At 39.9% G+C, this 21,356-nt stretch overlaps 1 protein-coding gene across 4 annotated transcripts in view; it reads left to right on the top strand.

Moving 5' to 3' along the window:
- The window catches only part of LOC132403587 (peroxisomal succinyl-coenzyme A thioesterase-like), a 71,062-nt gene that overhangs the window by 38,242 nt on the left and 11,464 nt on the right, over window positions 1-21,356 (top strand). For all 4 annotated transcript variants that reach the window (XM_059987010.1, XM_059987011.1, XM_059987009.1 and 1 more), the window contains 5 exons: window positions 1,257-1,352; window positions 6,266-6,472; window positions 8,613-8,712; window positions 12,415-12,605; window positions 20,151-20,326. In XM_059987010.1, the coding sequence (XP_059842993.1) occupies window positions 1,257-1,352; window positions 6,266-6,472; window positions 8,613-8,712; window positions 12,415-12,605; window positions 20,151-20,326 (770 nt within the window). The remainder of the gene's footprint in view (window positions 1-1,256; window positions 1,353-6,265; window positions 6,473-8,612; window positions 8,713-12,414; window positions 12,606-20,150; window positions 20,327-21,356) is intronic.

Below are 21,356 nucleotides of genomic sequence, written 5' to 3'. Positions count from 1 at the left end.
GGAGAGCCAGAGACATTTTCTCGTGGGAATGGCTAACACCAGGGACGTACTTTTAAGATGATTGGAAGAACATATAGGAGATGTCAGTTAATATTTTTTTTTACTCAGAGTGATGAGTGTATGGAACACCTTACCAGGGTAGTTTGAGAGGGAGATATATTAGAGGCATTTATGCAATTCCTAAATAAACCTGTTGATTATAGAAAAATGGAGGGCTATGTAGAAGGGAAGGGTTAGATTGATCTTAGAGTAGGTTAAAGGTTGTCAGGACATTGTGGGTCGAAGGGCCTGTACTGTGCTGTAATGTTTGAAGTTCAGTGAGGTTTGATATCTCATAATTCACTTTTCCTCCTCCTACCCTGATTTAACTGCTCAGATCGACAGTAATTAACAAATGTCTGCCACCCCTTCTCTGTCAGCGTAGATCCATTTTTGTCATTCAGTCCCGTGATCTTTATCTTAACGTTCTCCTGTTTACCCTACCTTCACCTTTCTATGCAAGTTTAAACATTTGATTTTAACCGTTAGCTAGTTCTGATTGGAAGATCATCTACAATATTTCTTTTTCTTGATCTCAATGTTTGTTTTATTTTTATTTTAGCTTTTCAACATTTTTAGACTTTTGCTTTTCAATTCTAGGTAATCAATAAAATGTTCAGTTTATAAATGAATGCAGAAATGAATTTGGAAAGGTGCCCCTTCCCATTGGAATGTTGACAGCTGTTGAAATTATGGCAATTAAAAAAAAATCTATATTGCTGGTTTTTTTTTTTGCTTAGCAGTTGTTTAAAATGTAACCTGGAGGATTGATTGTAGATTGAATATTTTGTTACAAGTTTATTTACTATGATTGTGTAATGTTTTTAGATTACACAATTTAGATTGAAGGGGGAAAAGTTTAAAGGGAACATTGGGGGGGGGGCTTCTTCATGCAGAGAGTGGTGGGAGTGTGGAATGAGCTGCCAGATGAAGTGGTGAATGCGGGCTCACTTTTAACATTTACAGGTATATGGATGAGAGGGGTTTGGAGGGATATGGCCCAGGAGCAGGTCAGTGGGACTAGGCAGAAAAATGGTTCGGAACAGCCAGGAAGGGCCAAAAGGCCTGTTTCTGTGCTGTAATGTTCTATGGTTCACAACCGTAGATAACACTTGTAGCAAATCAACGTCATAGAGTTAGAACATTTGTAATTGTAATCATAATTAACATTTGATTCATTTTGCATATTTTCATTAACGTTATTTTTGTTTCAACAGGTATGAAATACTTTTGGATGTTACAGTTTGTACGAAGTAACTACTCTAATAGCTCCTGCAAAATGAAACCATCCATTAAAAGACTGCTTACTTCAGGTACGTTATTATACTGTATGAACTTTTATCTTTTCATTCAAATTAAAAATGGACAGTTTCTTGTTTTTTAATGTTTGTAGTCTGCTCAAGTTATTTGTAGGATGAATGGATGATTGTACTTCTGTGTAAATAACTTGTCAGAATTCTAGCTGGGTGGAATTAATGTTGCAGTTTTAATGTTAGCTAAGGAGTTGTTTAATGACATCTCTAATCTGAATCAGGTTTAATATTGTCGGTATATGTCGTGAAATTTGTTAACTTTTACAGCAGTAGTACAATACATGGTAAATAGCAAGGAAAAAACTAATTACGTTAAGTATACATGTATGGTTAAATAGTTAAATTAAATAAGTAGTGCAAAAACAAATTTAAAAAGTAGTGGGATAGTGTTCATGGGTTCAGAGAGGAAGAAGCTGTTCCTGAATCACTGTACGGGTGTGTTCAGGCTTCTGTTCCTCCTTCCTAATGGCAGCAATGAGAAGAGTTTGTGTGCTCACACACTGGGGGATTGCCTCCATTGTTGGGCCTTCTTCCCCTACTAACAGATCACCTCCAGCAATGTTGGGTCCTTCAGTGCTGAGGTTTCTGCCTGGCTTTGGGTCCTTCAGTGCTGAGGTTTCTGCCTGGCTTTGGGTCCTTCTTGCCTGATTTGCTGTTGGCCTTTATCGCTGCACTTCATTCTCCCCTGATGGACTCATAGCCCCCAATGTGTCGTCATGTTCTCCCACCCACACCTTCATTTCTGAAGAATCTTTATCTCCTTGTCTATATTTGTTCCAGCCGTTGTCATGTAATCCATCCTTTTGGGCACATGTTTCATCCCACCTCTTGGAGGACCTTCAGGTTGTCTTCTCTTAAAAGAATCTTATTAGAGACATAAATAATGTAAACGTGTTAAGTTGTTGAGAATTTATGAGGATGATGTGAGATTCTAGCCATAGTTAAATCTTTAAGGAAAATAGAAAAAAATGAATTAGAGTGGGATCATAATTCAAATAGTGCATTTTATTAGGAAAATGTATGTTCTCAATGTAGTCTAGTAAATTTTGAACAATTTGTCACAAAAGTTATTCTCAGTATTAGAACGTAGAATAGCATAACACAGGAACAGCCCTTCAACCCACAATGTTGTATCAAACTCAGGACACGAAATGACTAACTACACTAATCCAGTCTTTCTATACAATGTCTATAACCTTCCATTTCCTGCATATTCATGTACCTATCTAAAGCCTCTTATCACCTTTGCTTGCACTAGTTCAAGTGGTGGATGCAAGCACCCACCATTGTGTATTTGCAAAAACTTGCTTCAAAACACCTCCTCCAAACTTAACACGAGGAAATCTGCAGATGCTGGAAATTCAAGCACCACACACAAAATGCTGGTGGAACGCAGCAGGCCAGGCAGCATCTATAGGGAGAAGCGCTGTCGACGTTTTGGGCCGAAACCCTTTGTCGGGACTAACTGAAAGGAAAGATAGTAAGAGATTTGAAAGTAGGAGGGGGAGGGGAAAATGCGAAATGATAAGAGAAGACCGGAGGGGGTGGGGTGAAGCTGAGAGCTGGAAAGGTGATTGGCAAAAGGGATACAGAGCTGGAGAAGGGAAAGGATCATTGGAGGGGGAGGGGGCACCAGAGGGAGATGGAGAACAGGCAGAGTGATGGACAGAGAGAAAAAAAGAGGGGGAAAAAAGAACTAAATATATCAGGGATGGGGTAAGAAGGGGAGGAGGGGCATTAACGGAAGTTAGATAAGTCAGTGTTCATGCCATCAGGTTGGAGGCTACCCAGACGGTATACAAGGTGTTGTTCCTCCAGCCTGAGTGTGGCTTCATCTTGACAGTAGAGGAGGCCGTGGGTAGACATATCAGAATGGGAATGGGACGCGGAATTGAAATGTGTGGCCACTGGGAGATCCTGCTTTCTCTGGGGAACAGAGCGTAGGTGTTCAGCGAAATGGTCTCCCAGTCTGCGTCGGGTCTCATCAATATATAAAAGGCCACACCGGGAGCACCGGACGCAGTATACCACACCAGCCGACTCACAGGTGAAGTGTCGCCTCACCTGGAAGGACTGTCTGAGGCCCTGAATGGTGGTGAGGGAGGAAGTGTGAGGGCAGGTGTAGCACTTGTTCCGCTTACAAGGAACAAGTAATGGTTTCTTTACGTTTGCAGTTTCTTAACTCCATCCACACAGATTCAACATTTTCTGACCCTTTGTCTCCTCTTTCTAAAGATGTAATTCTATCTCTTACCAACAGAGCCACACCACTGTCTGTGCCTTCCTGCCTGTCCTTTTGATACAAATGTTAAACTTCCAAATATGACCTCCTTTCAGCCATCACTGATGCCCACAACATTATACCAACCAATCTCTAAATAGGCAATATGCTTGTCCACCACCTTCTGAATGCTACACACGTTTCAATACAGCTCCTTCAGTCCTGCATTCTTCACCCTCGTGAATTTTGCCTCTGTGTTACAACTTAACTCTTTGCTCTTTCTGCAGTTGAACCCAATCATTGGCTTGTCCTCCCTTACATGTTACATCATCTACTTGTAAACCTGCTGGCTCAGCTCTATCATCCTGGTTCCCAGCTCCCTGCCATATTAGTTTAAACCACTCCCAACAGCTCAGCAAACCTGCCTGCAAGGATATTAGTCCCACTCTGATTCAAGTGCAGCCCATCCTATTTCTGTCCCAGAAATCTGAATTCCTGTCCCCGCTCTAATTCTTCATCCATGCAATTCATCTGCCAACTCATTCTATTCCGATACTCATTGTCACATGGCACAGGCAGCAATCCTGAGATTAATATTTTTGTGCTCCTGCTTCTCAGCTTCCTTCCTAACTCCTTGTATTCTGTTTTCAGGACCTCCTCCCTTTTTCTTTTTATGTCATTGTTACTAATGTGTACCACAACTTCTAGCTATTCAGCCTCCCTTTTCAGGATATTGTGGACACATTCAGAAACATCACGGATCTTTGTAACTGCTATTACTAATAACTCCCCTATTACTGCTGCCATCCTCTTTAATTCCCTACCCTTCTGAGCCACAGGGCTAGATTCAGTGCCAGAGGCATGGTCGCTGTTGCTCCCCCCTCAGGTAGGTTCTCTCCCCCGCCCCCCCCCCCACACCTTCCCAACAGTATGCAAAATGGAGTACTTGTTGTTGAGGGGGATTGCCTCAAGAGTACTCTCCGCTACCTGACCTTCTCCTGCAGCCTTGAGCTAACTGCCTCCCTCTAGCTCCTGTTTAGCTTACTTTCCCAAATAAGCCAAAGGTCATGGAGCTGCAGCTCCAGTTCCCTAACTCAGTTTCTGAGGAACTGCATCTCAATGCATCTGGTGCAGATGTGGCCATCAGGGAGCTGGGAGTCTCCTGAAAATCCTTCATCTGACACCCAGAACGCAACACTGGCTCTGCAGACATACTCCCTATTCTCTCAAGAGTCAATTCAGAAAATAAGGAATGATCAACTTACCTACTTGCCTTGCCTCTGCCTGTTCTTGCTGAAGCTTTACATAGCCGAAGCCTTACTCTCTGACTTGGACTACTCCAGCAACTGCTCCCACAGTGACTGCTCTGCCAGGCGATACCTTTCTTTTGTACAGACTGGGCTTTTAAAGCTCTTCACCGGACGTGTGGGATCGCATCTGTTGCATGCACGCTGTACTCCCATCGAAGACCATTGAATTCCTCACTTTTGTGAGACTAATCAGTCTAGTTTCTAGGATTATCCCCATTTCTGTTCTTGAATAAAGGAACAACATTAGCTACTCGCTGAAACTCTGAGGTCTTGCCTATGACTAGAGGGCAGCAATCTCATTTTTTGCCTCTCTCAATAACCTGTGGTACATCCCATCAGGCCCTGGGGACTTGCCCATCTTAACGTTCTTATCCCAAAATGCCCTCGCAAATTAACATGCTCTATCCTGATCCTCTTCCTCCATTGTTTTTGTTAACTATTGATGTTGTGTACTTATTTAGGAATTTGTTAACCCCATAAATCATCTTTGGAATATTAAAGCAAAAAGCCTGACCTTTTCTGGAGATAAAAATAAACAGAGGTTAGCTCAGGTAAATTAAGACCCCTGGAGAAAGATTCTCTAAGGCAGGGATTCCCAACCTTTTCTCTGCCATGGACCAATATCATTAAGCAAGGGGTAAGTTTTGTTGTGAATTTTGAGTGATCCTTTGAAGGGAAGGAATGGGGGTGATTAGAAAAGTGATTTTGGAAGGTTGAGGGAATGAAGAGCAAAGGGAATTGTGGGTAACATGTCTAAGATGGAGATAATGGGATGAGTAAAGAAACAAAGGATGTGTTGAGAAGAAATACAGAATGGAATTGCAGAACTATCAACTGCTGTTGAAGTACTAATTTAATTCAATGTCAAATTCTTCTAGTTGCTTTTGATCTTTAGTACAACTGTATCAGAAGGCAAGGACCAAGAAGACAAAAAAATGACATTGGGATGGAAAAATAAAACAATGGGGAAGTGGAAGCTTGGGGTCATTATGTAGACTGAACAGAGTTCTTCTGAATTCTTCTCCCTCAGTATTGAGGAAGCAATACAGTGAGTGACAAATACAGGCAACTAAATTGAAAGCTGAAAATCATTGTTTCAAATTCAAAATGTATTTGGGCTTTGTATTATGTGGCTTAGTGTCATGTTTAGCTGGTAATGCTTATGTAAAGCACTGAGGGACATTTAGTCACTTTAAAGTCACTGGATAAATGTAAGATGTTGCAAATAAGCTTATTGTTGTATTATACCTTATTATTAGACCATGGTGAAAGTTAAATTGCTTTGAAAGGCTGATTTTAAAATTGATATGGTATGTAATATTCAAGGAACTATTATCATTACATGGATATGCCCATGTACACTCTTTGTTATTTAAATCCAGGTACAGCAAGAAATTACAGTCAAAATGTGGCACCCATAATCAAAGCAGAGCCAACAAGAGGACTTATGGATGAATCAGTCAAGATTGAGATCACACATTTGCTCCCAAATCAGCAGATTACATTGCACTCGAAGCTTTTGTCTGAAGATAATGATTGGTGGATGTCACACGCCCATTATGTCAGTGATGTGGAAGGGAACGTCAGAGGTTTGTGCAGCTGAGCTACACCATGCACCTTTTTGCTTCTTCAGAGCACTTTGTGTAACAAAAATTTAGGAGAAAGTTTTAACTCATGATAGATACTTTCAGCATGGTTGGGAAGAGGGGACATGATCTATTTGCTCTCAGAAAGTGTGTCAGTAAGATTTCAAATTAGAACTTTTATGGAGACATCCTATCTACATTGTTTATAGTTTATAGATCCTCCTTGAGATCTGGTGAGCATAATTAGCCAAATAATAGATTTATTGAGCCTGCTACATCAGCCAATAATTTGGATTTGGAATGGGGTGTTTGTTTTACAGAAGTTAGTCATGTAGGCAGGAAATAAAGTTAATTTATTTTAAGAGCAAGGAAAAGAATAGTGTAGCTTACTTTCTGATGAAAAGTTGTACTCCACAATAATTCTGCAGATGGAGATGGTTACATATAATTGCTGTGTATTGAATAATTTTGTCTTTTGCTCTGTTGTGATCACCAAACACAATCAGAAAGGAACAACCCAGTTGTTTTCATTAACCAGCTATAGTGTTCTCATTATATGTAACCTTCCAAACATGCAATGATGATTCATCCTGGGAAGTAGTCAGTTTTTGTTTTCAGTAAAGTACTGGTGAGTTTATTAATACTAGCACTAAAGAGTTAAAATTTGGCTGCATTAAGTTCAGGTAAGATGGACAGGGACATAGATAGAATTTAATCCTGATGGGTGCAAGGTGAGGCACATTGGCAAGACTAATAAAGAAGGGATATTAACAATGAATTGCAGGCTTGAAGAACAGAGGGGCCCTACAGTGAGTTTAAGGAATGTTGAAGGTGGCAGCATTTAGATAAGGTAATGAAGGCGTATAGGATACTTGCCTTTATTTGCTAGGGCATAAGATATAGGAGTGCATAGGTTATGGAGCAATGGTATAAAATATTGGTTAGGTTACAGCTGAAGTATTGTGTACAGTTATGATTTGTTTGGAGCACAGGAGACTGAAAGGAGTTATGAGGAGCATGGGTAGCTTTTTTTCATAGTGAGTGTCTAAAATTGCTGTGCAAGTTGATAGCGTTGTTGAGGCATATGGGGTGCTGGCCGTTAGTCAGGGAATTGAGTTCAAGTGCTACGAGGTAACGTTGCGGCTCTAAAATCCTGGTTAGACTGCACGTAGAGTATTATATTCAGTTCTGGTTGCCTCAGAAAGGATGTTAAATCTTTAGAGTGGGTGCAGAGGAGATTTACTAGGATGTTGCCTAGATTAGCGGGCATCTCTTATGAAGATGTGTTGAGTAAGCTAGGTCTTTTCTCTTTGGAGTGAAGGAGGATGAGAGCTGACTTGATAGAGGTGGACAGGATTCCTAGATAGGTACATGGATTATCGAAAAATGGAGGGTTATGTAAGAGAGAATGGTTAGTTTGATCTTGGAGTAGATTAAAAAGGTGGCACAACATTGTGGGTCAAAGGGTGTTTATTGTCCTGTTTTGTTCTCTGTTCTAAATCTATAGAACTTGGCTTTGAGCAAAGAGTTAAGAGGTTTAGAGGGGATCTGATAAGAACGTAGTTAGAATCTGGAAGTGTTCTGCCTGAGTGGTTAAAGTGGTAAATATTCTTGCAGCATTTAAGATGTTTTTAGACATGCACTTGAATTGCCAAGGTATAAACATTATACATCAGGTTTTAGTGAATGGTGCAAGTGTAGATGAATATTTGATGCTTGGCATAGACTTGTTGCAGTGAAGGTCCTGTTTCTATGCTCTACGATTTTGTCTTGCGTAATCTTTTGCATTAACTATGCAAATAAACTGCTTATGCAAATAAATTAATAAATAAACTGCTGTTTAAGAAACGACAGCATGATGAGACTGGAATGACTATGATTATGACCTTGATTGCAAAACTGGGTAAAATGTAGAAGTCTCATTTGGACTAAATTACTTCACGCAATCAAAGTAGCTCGATCTTAAGGGTTTTATTGTGCGGGAAGCTGAAGGCTCTTCATTTGATGTAATCTGCCGTCAATTCTTTGAATTATTTAGTAAAGATTCATGTAATGCATTCAGTATCTAGAGTAAGTTTTCATTTGGATGGAATTTTTGCATGAGAAAACTTGGTTGAATTTTTTCTAATGATATTGTTCACAGTTAGCCATGATAAGTCATGGGGAGGCAGTTACACTGGCCAGGAACCAATGGGCTTCATCTGGAGCATGAAACTTGCACCTGGCAGTCGTGAAGGAATGAGGTATAATTTTTTTTTAAGTCACAGGCATTTATATGATACAGACTAGTCACTCTTTATATTAAATGCTGTAGAGGTTTGAAATCCATTTTTTTATAATCTATTCATGAACTAAGGATGTTATGACATGACTTTAAGTGTCCTTGGAATAATAGCTGCAATCCTGGTAATGAAGGTGCTCCCAGAATGCTATAAAGTTGGGAACTCCAGGACTTTGAGAGAATAATGGTAAAGAATCTGTTATCTATCTGGGCAAGCATGGTTTGGAATGGAGTTGTTATAAATGCTATTTCTATATAGCCTTTCAGTCAAGATGGCTCCAGCGAACAATGATTCCTCAGACGACATCTTCTAGAAAGCCAATCTCTTCAATTATTTTACTTGCTTTACGTCATCTTTTTGTCTTGTTGGAGCCTGTGATGTGCACTTTGGAATTTGATTGAATGACCTTGTGCTCTGCTGTCCTGGAGAGGACTGAGCGCATGAGCTGTATCGTGGAGGAGACCAGAGACTGGGTGCGGGACCATGACCTCAAAGCATCGAAGCAAATGTGGAAGAGGTCAACAGTTGCTTCCGACGGAGGCCATGGGGTCAATGGTGATCGGTAGCTGGGTTGGCAGTGTTCACTCCTCACGGAAGGACTGAGTTCGTGCAGCCACTCTCCTCAATGCTGACGGAAGGATGTTTTTGAAATTCTGAGATTTGTGTTTATTGGACTGTAGTTTATATTAACCTCCTTCTGTTTTGTGTTCTCTTTCCTGTTGCGGGTGGGCAGTGTTGCTGTTTGTGTGAGGGAGGGGTTGGGGATTTGGGTTTTGATGTTCTTGAAGGTGTTTTTCTGAGTGGCCGATCTTTTAGCTTTTGTGTGTGTGGGGGGGGGGGGGGTTGGGGTTTGATTCTACTGTCACTGTTCTTTTTTGCGAGGGAGGTGTTTGGGTTGATGTTAATGTCACTTTTTTTTGCAGGGAGGGGTATTGGGGGCTTGGAGTTCTTAATATTCTAGCTGCCATTTTCTGGATGGGCAATCTTAGTTTTTGTGCAAGGTAGGGGGTTTGGGGTTCAATGTTCCAGCTGCTGTTTTCCTTGTAGGCAATCTGCTAGTTTTTTTGTGCAAGGGAGGAGAAGGGGATTTTGGAGTTTACGTGTTTTATTTTCCTTTTTCTTTTCCATGTGGTGGGGGGGGTGGTTGATACATTTTCTTCCAAAAATTCCCATGTTTTTTCTGTCTTTCAGGGCAATCTGGAGAAGACGAATATCAGAGTTATACAGTAGCATGCAGAAGTTTGGGCACCCCGGTCAAAATTTCTGTTACTGTGAATAGCTAAGCGAGTAAAAGATGACCTGACTTCCAAAAGGCATAAAGTTAAAGCTGACATATTTCTTTAATATTTTAAGCAAGATTACTTTCTTATTTCCATCTTTTACAGTTTGAAAGTAACAAAAAAGGAAAAGGGCCCAAAGCAAAAGTTTGGGCAGCCTGCATGGTCAGTGCTTAGTAACACCCCCTTTGGCAAGTATCACAGCTTGTAAACACTTTCTGTAGCCAGCTAAGAGTCTTTCAATTCTTGTTTGGGAGATTTTTGCCCATTCTTCCTTGCAAAAGGCTTCTAGTTCTGTGAGATTCTTGGGCTGCCTTGCGTGGACAGCTCTTCTGAGGTCTATCCGCAGATTTTCAATGATGTTTAGGTTGGGGAACTGTGAGGGCCGTGGCAAATCCTTCAGCTTGTTCCTCTTGAGGTAGTCCATTGTGCATTTTGAGGTGTATTTAGGATCATTATCCTGTTATAGGAGCCATCCTCTTTTCACCTTCAGCTTTTTTACGGAGAGTGTGATGTTTGCTTCAGAATTTGCTGGTATTTAATTGAATTCATTCTTCCCTATACCAGTGAAATGTTCCCTGTGCCACTGGCTGCAACACAAGCCCAAGGCATGATCGATCCACCCGCGTGCTTAACAGTTGGAGAGGTGTTCTTTTCGTTAAAATTCTGCACCCTTTTTTCTCCAAACATACCTTTGCCAAAAAGTTCTACTTCAACTTCATCAGTCCATAGGACTTGTTTCCAAAATGCATCAGGCTTGTTTAGATGTTTCTTTGCAAACTTCTGACGCTGAATTTTGTGGTGAGGGCACAGGAAAGGTTTTCTTCTGATGACTCTTTCATGAAGGTCATATTTGTGCAGGTGTCACTGCACAGTAGAACAGTGCACCACCACTCCAGAGTCTGCTCAATCTTCCTGAAAGTCTTTTGCAGTCAAACAGTGGTTTTAATTTGCCTTTCTAGCAATCCTACGAGCAGTTCTCTCGGAAAGTTATCTTGGTCTTCCAGACCTCAACTTGACCTCCACCGTTCCTGTTAACTGCCATTCCTTAATTACATTACGAACTAAGGAAATGGCTACCTCAAAACGCTTTGCTATCTTCTTATAGCCTTCTGCTTTGTGGGCATCATTGATTTTAATTTTCAGAGTGCTAGGCAGCTGCTTAGAGGAGCCCATGGCTGCTGAATGTTGGGACAAGATTTGAGGAGTCAGGGTATTTATAAAGCTTTAAAATTTGCATCACCTGGCCTTTCCTAATGATGACTGTGAACAAGCCATAGCCCTAACAAGCTAATTAAGGTCTGAGACCTTGGTAAAAGTTATCTGAGAGCTCAAATCTCTTGGGGGTGCCAAACCTTTGCATGGTGCTCCTTATTTTCACTCTAAGATTGTACAAAACAAAAATAATACACTTATCTTGCTTAGAATGTTGAAAAGAATGTTTCATCTTTAACTTTATGACTTTTGGGGATCTGTTCATCTTCTACTCACTTAACTATTCACAGTAACAGAAATTTTGACTGGGGTGCCCAAACTTTTGCATGCCACTGTACATGCATACTTTGACAATAAAATGTACCTTTGAACTTTTCCTCCAGATCATAATCACGTGTTTGAGAGAGATTATCAGTAAAACCTTGAGAGCTGCTATAGAGCATCTTGCATCTGGCAGAGTAACCAGGTGTTTTAGGTGCTGGATGCTCTGCTTGGTGGTGCATTAATATCAGTGCCGGACTCCGGAGCGAAGGTTCCCGAGTTCGAATCCAAGTTGGGCTGAGCGTCGACCTAGCAACTCGGCCTCATAAAAACAAGAATAGCTTGCTACGGAAACACCGTCATGACGGTGCCACGTAACCCCACTGTCCAGTTAAGGGCTATTCTTCTTGTTAGGTGCTGGATAATATGTAGAAGCAGTCAGCATTGCCCTTTGTACTTCGTTTGGTCAAATTCTTCCTTGATCTCAAGGATTGGAACTCAGTGCTTGTTTTCTTTTATCTATATTTGGACTAAAGTTGTAATGGGACCTGAAACTCAAACTGCCCTTATTTCAGTTTTAATGGACAGGGGGACATATTTTCTCTCCGTAACTACCCCATTACCCCAATTACAATATGACTTTGTTAACAACTTATCCAATAGAGGCCTCGGGCTCATTCTGAAAGATATTATCTTTGTCTTATCCTTCACTTCCTGACCCCTTCTGCAATGCATAACTTGATTTTCTTCACAGTTCTGAAATGTTTACTCTGTTTCCATGCAAGCTGTCTGACTGCCTGGTGTTTACAAGGTATTCAGCATCTGCAGTTTTTGCTATTATTGGCCTTTCCTAAACTTCTACTTTGACAGTTGCAGGTTGTATTTCTGTGTGTGCCAATTTATTTTTCAGGCTGAGAAAGAAGGATGTGACCACCCCACTGTCAGTAACTGTTTCTGTACACAGTGGATGGATTTCTAGTAGCTTTGACATGGAAACAGTACTGGCATCAGTTGTGTTGGAACGCTTTTATATGGCCCCAGGCACCACCAGGTTACAGTTCAGAAATGGTCGTGTTGTTGGAACACTCTTCTTGCCACCAGGTAACAGAATGCTGTGCTGTAAAACAGTAATATTCCATTATTTGCCCTCGTACCTAGCTGGCCATGAGCTTGCCTACTGTTATTCTCCAACCTTTCTCGATGCCTTTTTATATAATTTTCAGTTTTTTTTTCCCTTGTCTGATTGCCTACCGTGAAAATCTCAGGGGAAAACAATTGTTTTGCATAGCACTTACTGTACGTTTTTGTCTATCAAGGTGGCTTAAATTCAGTGAATTACATTGAGTTGCGTTGTTTGCCATTATGTAGGAAAAGGCAACAGCCAATTTTTAGTTTTCAATATCTTGTGTTCAGATTTTGGTTAATAGCTAGAATGGTTCTATTAGTGATGCTAATTTAGCAAGGAATGTTTGCTTGGGAGCCTGTAATCTGTGCCTTAGAAAAGGCAGATATCCATCGAACTGACTATGTCTTGGAAGGTGCATGTATTTAACTATTTGTTTAGAATTTACTATTCTAGAATTCTCATTCTCTGGAATTAAGCTTAAATTTCAACCCTTTTAGGGAGACACTGGTGCATCTCCTCACCTTCTTCACCACTCTATAACACATAAGCCCATAAGATATAGGAGCAGAATTTGGCCATTTGGCCCACCAAGTCTGCTGTGTCATTTCATCATGACTGATTCAATTTTCCTCTCAGCCCCAATCTCCCTGCCTTCTTCCCATATCCCTTCATGCCCTGACCAATCAAGAATCTAGCGATCTCTATCTTAAATGCACATAAAGACTTGGCCTATGGCAACAAATTCTACAGATTCACCACACTCTTGACTAAAAACAATTCCTCTATACTAAAATACCAAGTACCCTGAGACCTCATCCTTGTTAACTATCAACTCCAACATCTTCCCAACCACTGAGGTCAGACTAACTGGCCTAGACAACACAAATGAATCTGCAGATGCTGGAGATAAATAAAAACACAAAATGCTGGCAGAACTCAGCAGGCCAGACAGCATCTATGAGAGGAGGTAGTGATGACATTTCGGACCGAAACCCTTCATCAGGAGTGAAGTAACATGGGGTGGTCAAGGGGGGGATAAGAAGTGGGGGGAGGGATAAAGTAGAGAGCTGGGAAGTGATAGGCTGGAGGGAAATAGACTAGGGGGAAGGTGGAGAATTATGGGAAATAAAAGAGAAAGAAAGGTAGGGCTGGTGGGGAGATAATAGTGAGGGGGGAAAAGAGAGAGAGAACCAGATTAAAATAATAGATAGGGATGGGGTTAAGGGGAGCAGGGGTATCAACGGAGGTCAGTGAGTTGGATGTTAATGCCGGCAGGTGGGAGGCTACCTAGGCGGGAGATAAGGTATTGCTCTATCGACCTGCGTGTGGCTTCATCTTGATGACAGAGGAGGCCATGGACAGACATGTCGGAGTGGGAGTGGTCTGTGGAATCTAACCTTGGACAATGACCCCACTAGGGAGCACCAGTCTATTGTCTCCCAAACCATTTCCGATCTCATCAGCTCGGGAGATCTCCCATCCACGGCCACCAAACTTACAGTTCCCACAACCCGCACTTCCCGTTTCTACCTCCTACCTAAGATTCACAAACCTGCCTGTCCAGGCAGACCCATTGTCTCTGCTTGCTCTTGCCCCACTGCCTATCTCGACTCTGCTTTATCTCCCCTTGTTCAATCCCTTCCCACCTATGTCCGTGATACTTCCCATGCTTTACATCTCTTCAAAGATTTCAAAAAGGCTCAACCTTTTGATTCCTGACTTTGAGGACTTCCCAATGTCCCTCTCCTCTAACTGTTCTGACACTCTGCTTCCCGTCCCCCTGCAACTCTAAACCCCACCGTCCACTGGTATGTTAGTTCCCCTTCCAATTCAGGTGCAAGCCGTCCATTCTGTATAAGTTCCACCTTCCCTGGAAGAGAGCCCAATGATCCAAAACTCTTTTATGCCCTCCCTCCTACACCAACTGCTTAGCCACATATTAAACTATATAATCTTCCTAGTTCTGTCCTCACTAGCACATGGCACAGGCAGCAATCCTGAGAGCACAATCCTGGAGGTCGTGCCCTTTAACATAGTACCTAACTCCCTGAACTCCCTACGCAGCACATTATTACTTGTCCTACCCATGTCATTGGTACCTACATAGACTGCGACTTCTGGCTGTTTACCCTCCCACTTAAGAATGCTGAGGACTCAATCTGAGATATCCCAGACCCTGGCACACGGGAGGCAACTTGGGTATCTCATTCTTGACCACAACCTCCTGTCTGTTTCCTTAACTAACAAATCCCCTATAACAGCAATGTGCCTCTTCTCCCTGTTCCCTTCTAAGTTGCAGAAGTAGACTCAGTGTCAGAGACTCACCCAGTGCAACTTTCCTCTGTTAGGTCTTCCGCCCACCCCACCACCGACGGTACCCAAAGTGATATACCTGTTGTCGAGGGCCTTGATCACAGTGGTACTTAGCCTTGCCCTTCATCTGTCTTAAATGCGTGTCCCTCATTCTGTTGATTTCGGATCCTGCAACCCTCCCCTACCCAGAGAAACAACATCTCAGCATCTTCTTTGTTAAGACTTTCAGAATTTTGTGTTTCAAAGTGAACACCCTTCATTCTTTTAAACTACTTTTGAGCATTGATCCTTTCCTCAGCAGTCAGTCCACCACCCCAAGAATCGGCAGGGAACCTTCAGAGTTGTATTCTCTCTCTCTCTCTCTCTCTCTCCCTCTCTCTCTCCCTCTCTCTCTCCCTCTCCCTCTCCCTCTCCCCTCCCCCTCTTTTATATATATATATAAAAAAAATAGTAAGAAAAAGAAAAGTAATATTAATCCTCCCCCCTTCCCTTAACCCTTATCTAAAGAAAGAAGAGAAAGATTGCCTGGATATCGGAGGATCCCCACATGCTCCACGGAGTTCAAAATAATTTTAATATTTGTTTTTACTTTCCTCAATTACTTTATAATTTTATCTTCAAAGGACCTATGTATTTAATCCTATCTTTTGTAGGTATGGGAGCCAAATTTCCAAAAATATATCATATTCATTTCTTAGATTATATGTAATTTTTTCAAATGGAATACAACTATATATTTCATTATTCCAATGATCCATAGTTAAATATAAATCAGATTTCCAAGTAACTGCGATAACTTTTTTGGCTACTGCCAATGCAATTTTTATAAATTTTTTCTGATATTTATTCAATTTAAGTTTCGGTATTGTCCCTTCAATATCTCCTAATAAAAATAATATTGGACTATGTGGGAGTTGTACTCCAGTAATTTGTTCCAATAAAAGTCTTAGATTTATCCAAAATGGTTGAATTTTAAAACAGGACCAAGTAGAATGTAAAAAAGTACCAATTTCTTGATTACATCGAAAACATTGGACAGACATATTTGAATTTAATCTATTTATTTTCTGTGGTATATATAATTGATGTAAAAAATTATATTGTATTAATCTAAGTCGAACATTTATTGTATTTATCATACTATCAGAACATAATCTTGACCAACTTTTTCCATCAATTTTAACATTCAAATCAGATTACCATTTTTGTCTTGATTTATGAATTCCTGATTTAATTGTCTGTTTTTGAATCAAATTGTACATACAAGATGTAAATTTTTTAAATTTTTCCTTTTTGAATTAATATTTCTATTTCACTAGGTTTTGGCATCAACATTGTTTGACCCAGCTTTTCTTGTAAATAAGCCTTTAATTGAAAATAACAGAAAAGAGTGTTGTTTGATATTTTATATTTATTTTTTAGTTGATCAAATGACATCAATGTACCACCTTCCAAACAAACACCTATATATTTAATCCCCTTTTGGAACCAATTATGTAAAAGTTTATTATCCATTGTAAAAGGAATAAGCCTATTTTGAATTAAAGTTCTTTTTGCTAATAAAGATTTCTTTATCTCATCGTCCATATTTACCTTATTCCAAAAATCAATCAAGTGTCTTAATATAGATTCTTTTTTTTCCCGTATCCATTTGAATTCCCATTTATATATAAAATCTTCTGGTATGTTTTCTCCTATCTTATCTAATTCTATTCTAATCCATGCCGGGTTTTTTTCATCAAAAAAAGACGCAATAAATCTAAGTTGATTTGCTTTATAATAATTCTTAAAATTTGGAAGTTGTAATCCTCCTAAATCAAATTTACATGTCAATTTTTCCAATGATATTCTTGATATCTTTCCTTTCCAAAAAAATTTCTTTACATATTTATTCAGTTCTTGAAAAAACTTCTCAGGCAATTGTATTGGTAAAGTTTGGAATAAATATTGCAATCTAGGGAATATATTCATTTTTACAGCATTAACTCTACCTATTAATGTTATTGGTAGCGTCATCCATTTATCAAGATCCTCTTTTATTTTTTTTAATAATGGCAAATAATTTTGTTTATATAAATTTTTTACATCATTATCAACTCTAATACCTATATATTTTATCCCATTTATTACCATCGAAATTGAGTTACTAATCGACATTGATTATAATTTCCTTTGGTAAGGGGTAAAATCACTTTTATCCCAATTTACTTTATACCCTGATACCTTCCCATATTCTTCCAATCTAAAAGATAATCTTTGCAAAGATTGCAATGGGTTTGTTAAATAAATCAAAACATCATCAGCAAATAAATTAATCTTATATTCTTATTGATTAACTCTAAAGCCCCCAATGTCTGAATCTGTTCTGATTAATTCAGCTAATGGTTCTATTGCCAATACAAATAAAGCAAGTGATAATGGGCAGCCTTGTCTAGTTGACCTCGTTAAGCAAAATGGTGTTGAAATCTGGCCATTTGTAACTACTGTAGCTTGAGGATTAGTATTTAAGGTTTTAATCCGTTGTATAAAAGATTTTCCTAACTCATATTTTTCCAATACCTTAAATAAAAAAATCCCATTCCAATCTATCAAATGCTTTTTCTGCATCCTATCCAAAACTGGATCTAAACAAAAATTAAAGTCTCCACCTATTAATATTTTATCATGTGCATCAGCCAAGTTCAAAAAAACTTCTTGTTTAAATTTTGCATCATTTTCATTTATGCATAAATGTTCATAAAAGTCCATAATTCTGGAAAAAATTGGACAATGTATAATCACATATCTCCCCACAGAATCAATGACTACATTTTGTATTTTAATTGGTAAAGTTTTATTAACCAAAATTGCAACTCCTCTCGATTTTGAATTAAATGAAGCTGCAATGACATTTCCAACCCAATCTCTCTTTAATTTCTTATGTTCTGTTTCTGTTAAATGTGTTTCTTGTTAAAAAAAAGCTATATCTCATTTCATTTTCTTAATATATGTTAAAACTCTTTTTCTTTTCACAGGTCCATTAAGTCCATTAACATTAAAACTTTAAAAATTAAGTAAATTAATCATTCATTATACCTTGGGAACTCTTTGAAATTCTCCATTTTGCTGAGTCTCTATCCAACCATCCAGGCAAAAAAGAAGAAAAGTAGAAAAAAAGTAACTAATATATAAGAAAAAAAAACAAAATACCCCCCCCCAGTAATGTTGCAAATAAAAAGAACACAACATTACCCCCCCCCCCATTTTACAGGTCATGGCAATCGCCATGTTTGTACACGTGAAGCTCGTAGCCATCGATCAGGAGCTCCTCCAGCTCCCCCGCAAAAAAAAAAGAAAATATATTAGTGAAGGAAAAAAAAAGAAAATAATTAATGTCTCTACTCCCAATTAATACTCAACTATTTTTGTTTTCCTTATAAATGTCTGTCAAGTCCAACCTTGTTTCAGTCTTCATCATTAGTCCATTTCATTTCTATAATTCTTTAGTCCTCTTCGTGGACATCAGGTAATTCTTGTACAAATTTCTCCGCTTTCCAGTAGTCAACGAAAAATCTTCTTTCTTCGTTATCCAGGAAAATGATCAATTTTGCTGGGTAACTCAATAAAAATTTATAGCCCTTTTCCCATAAAGATTTTTTCACTGGATTAAGTTCCTTCTGCCTACGATCAGAAGATCGTAACTTATGTCTGGAACAAAAAAAACTCTTTTCCCTTCTATTATCAATGGCCCACTTCTCTTTTTAGCACCTTGAGTAGCTGCCTTCAAGATCATTTCTTTATCTTGGTACCTTAAGCATTATATCAAAATTGATCTTGGATTTTGATCTTGTTGAGGTCTTGGTCTTAAAGCTCTGTATGCTCTTTCAATTTCAATTACTTGGCTTCCTTCTTTCATTTCCAAAATTTTCGGAATCCGTTCTTGAAAGAATTTTATTGGATTTTCTCCCTCTGTACCTTCCAAAAGACCAATAATTTTAATATTATTTCATCTACCAGAGTTTTCAAGTGCATCTATTTTTTCCAACATCCGTTTTCTTTCTATTGTCCAGGCAAGATTATTGTCTTCTATCTTATCTATTCTTTCAGTGTTTTCTTCCATTTTTACTTCCATCTCTTTAACTTTATTATCCATCTTCTTTTGTTTTTCCACCACATTATCGAGTGTATTCTGCATCCTTCTTATATCTGTTCTGATAGCTTTTAATTCATTCATCATATATATCAGGATATCTCTTATGTCTCCTTTAATCTCCTCCTTCTTTTCCTCTTCTTCATCCTCTGAATTTCCCAAAGAGTCTGATTCCACTTCAGATTCACTTCCAGCCATAGTTGGGATTTGTAGTTTTGTTAATATCTGTTCATGCATACTTGTTTCTTTGCACATGCGTTGTTCTTGCCGTTTCTTCTCAGAGACCGCCGGCATTGCTGCAACTTCCTGTCCCGCATCATCAGAAGTGTCATGCACTTCGCCGGGAGGAGATCCAACTTGAGTCCGAGGCTTCGTCGAGACAGTTAGGCCTTTTTCCCTGCCAATTTGCGCAGTCTTCGAAGTAGTAACTTTCTTCTGTTTCGGTTTAGGAGCCATATCAAAAGATAATCCTGAGTTGCTTATAAACAGTTTCTAGTAGGTATTTATTAACTCTTCTTCATTTAAACCCTATTTCATTACTTCTTACGAGGGAGCTGGATTCCCAACGTCTCGACCCTACATCATCACGTGACGCCCCCATAGTCTCCTTTAATAAGGGAACCAAAATTGTACTTCGTTGATTTTGAAGTACTTTAGGGCATACTGTGGGCATCTTATGTAAGACGTGTTGTCATGTATGTATAAATGCGAAGTGTTCCATAATATTTGCCTTCACCGTGTGCAGTCTTTGTCATTTAGATGCAGTACATAGTAAGACCATAAGATAGAAGAGCAGAATTACACCATTTGGCCCATCGAATCTGCTCCATCATTCACCATGGCTGATTTATTATCCCCCCAACCCCATTCTCCTATCTTCTCCCTATAACCACTGACACTCTGACTAATCAAGAACCTACCAGCCTCTGCTTTATATATACTCAATGACTTACCTGTGGAAATAAATTCCTGATTCACCATCCACTGACTAAAGAAATTCCTGCTTGTCATAATGTTCTACTCTATTCTAGCAATGTGTTAACTCATTTCAAAGCTATGTATTCTAATTCCTTATTAGGACCTGGACCGTTTCCTGCAGTTCTGGACATGTGGGGTGGTGGAGGCGGTCTTGTAGAATATCGAGCATCTCTTTTTGCATCCAGGGGATTTGCAGCACTTGCCTTGGCACACACAGGACATAAGGACCTTCCACCAGCACAGGAAGTCTTTGAACCAAGCCTTTCTTACTTCGAGGTAAAGAATATTTCATTGGATTTAAATATTTCCATTACAGAGGCGAGGGAGAAGGGCCAGCATCCTGGTGAGATTGAGACAGCATGCTAATTGACTGCCAGTCCCTAGCATACTCCTGGTTAACTTTCAGTCCCTGGACAATAAGCTGTGTGAACTGAGAGCCAGAATCTCCAATCAGCAGGAAACAAAGGAGTGTAACGTTTTGTGCTTCGTGGAGACCTGGCTGATGGAGGAAATACTAGATCATGCTATTGTGCCCTCTGGGTTCTCCCTGTTCCAGGCGGACAGGTGGAGAAACCTCTCTGGGAAGAATAAAGGAGGAGGGGTATGCTTCACTGTCAGTAATGCTTGGTGCGACCCCTGGAGTGTGCATCCCCTCAAATCCCTTTGTTCCCCGGATCTGGAGTGCCTTGTGCTGCTGTGCAGACCTTACCGCCTGCCTAGAGAGTTCATGGCTGTTATTATCACAGCTGTGTATATTCCGCTGCAGGCTGATACTGACATAGCTCATAAGGAACTGTATGAGACCATCAGCACCCTGGAGACTGCACATCCAGAGGCTGCCTTCATTGTTGCCGATAAAGTCTCTCTGAGGTTTTGTCAGTACATCCAGGTGAGCAGACGGGGAGATAGCATACTCGACCACTGCTACTGTCCCTTCTGCAAAGCTTACAAAGCGCTTCTCGGCACCACTGTGTGGAAAGTCGGATCACTCCTCCATGTTGCTGCTGCCAAGGTACAGGCAGAAGCTGAAACAAGAGGTGGCCATAGTTAAAACCGTCCACTGTTGGTCCAACCCATTGGCCTCCATGCTACAGGACTGCGTTGATTACATCAACTGAAATGTTTTCATGATGAGGATGTTTATGAGTTCACGGAAGGGGTCATGAGTTTCATCCAGAAGTGCATCGAGGAATCGGTCGGGGTCTTTCTAAACCTGAAACCCTGGATCAACAGTTCCGTGTGATCAGCACTTGGCACACACACAGCTTGTGTTGCAGGTGACCAACAGGAACTCAAGAAATGCAGC

The sequence above is a fragment of the Hypanus sabinus genome, chromosome 13 (genome assembly GCF_030144855.1).
Source record: "Hypanus sabinus isolate sHypSab1 chromosome 13, sHypSab1.hap1, whole genome shotgun sequence".
NCBI classification, from domain to species: domain Eukaryota; kingdom Metazoa; phylum Chordata; class Chondrichthyes; order Myliobatiformes; family Dasyatidae; genus Hypanus; species Hypanus sabinus.
Note: the sequence above shows the minus strand (reverse complement) of the source record. Positions and strands in the feature narration are given on the sequence as shown.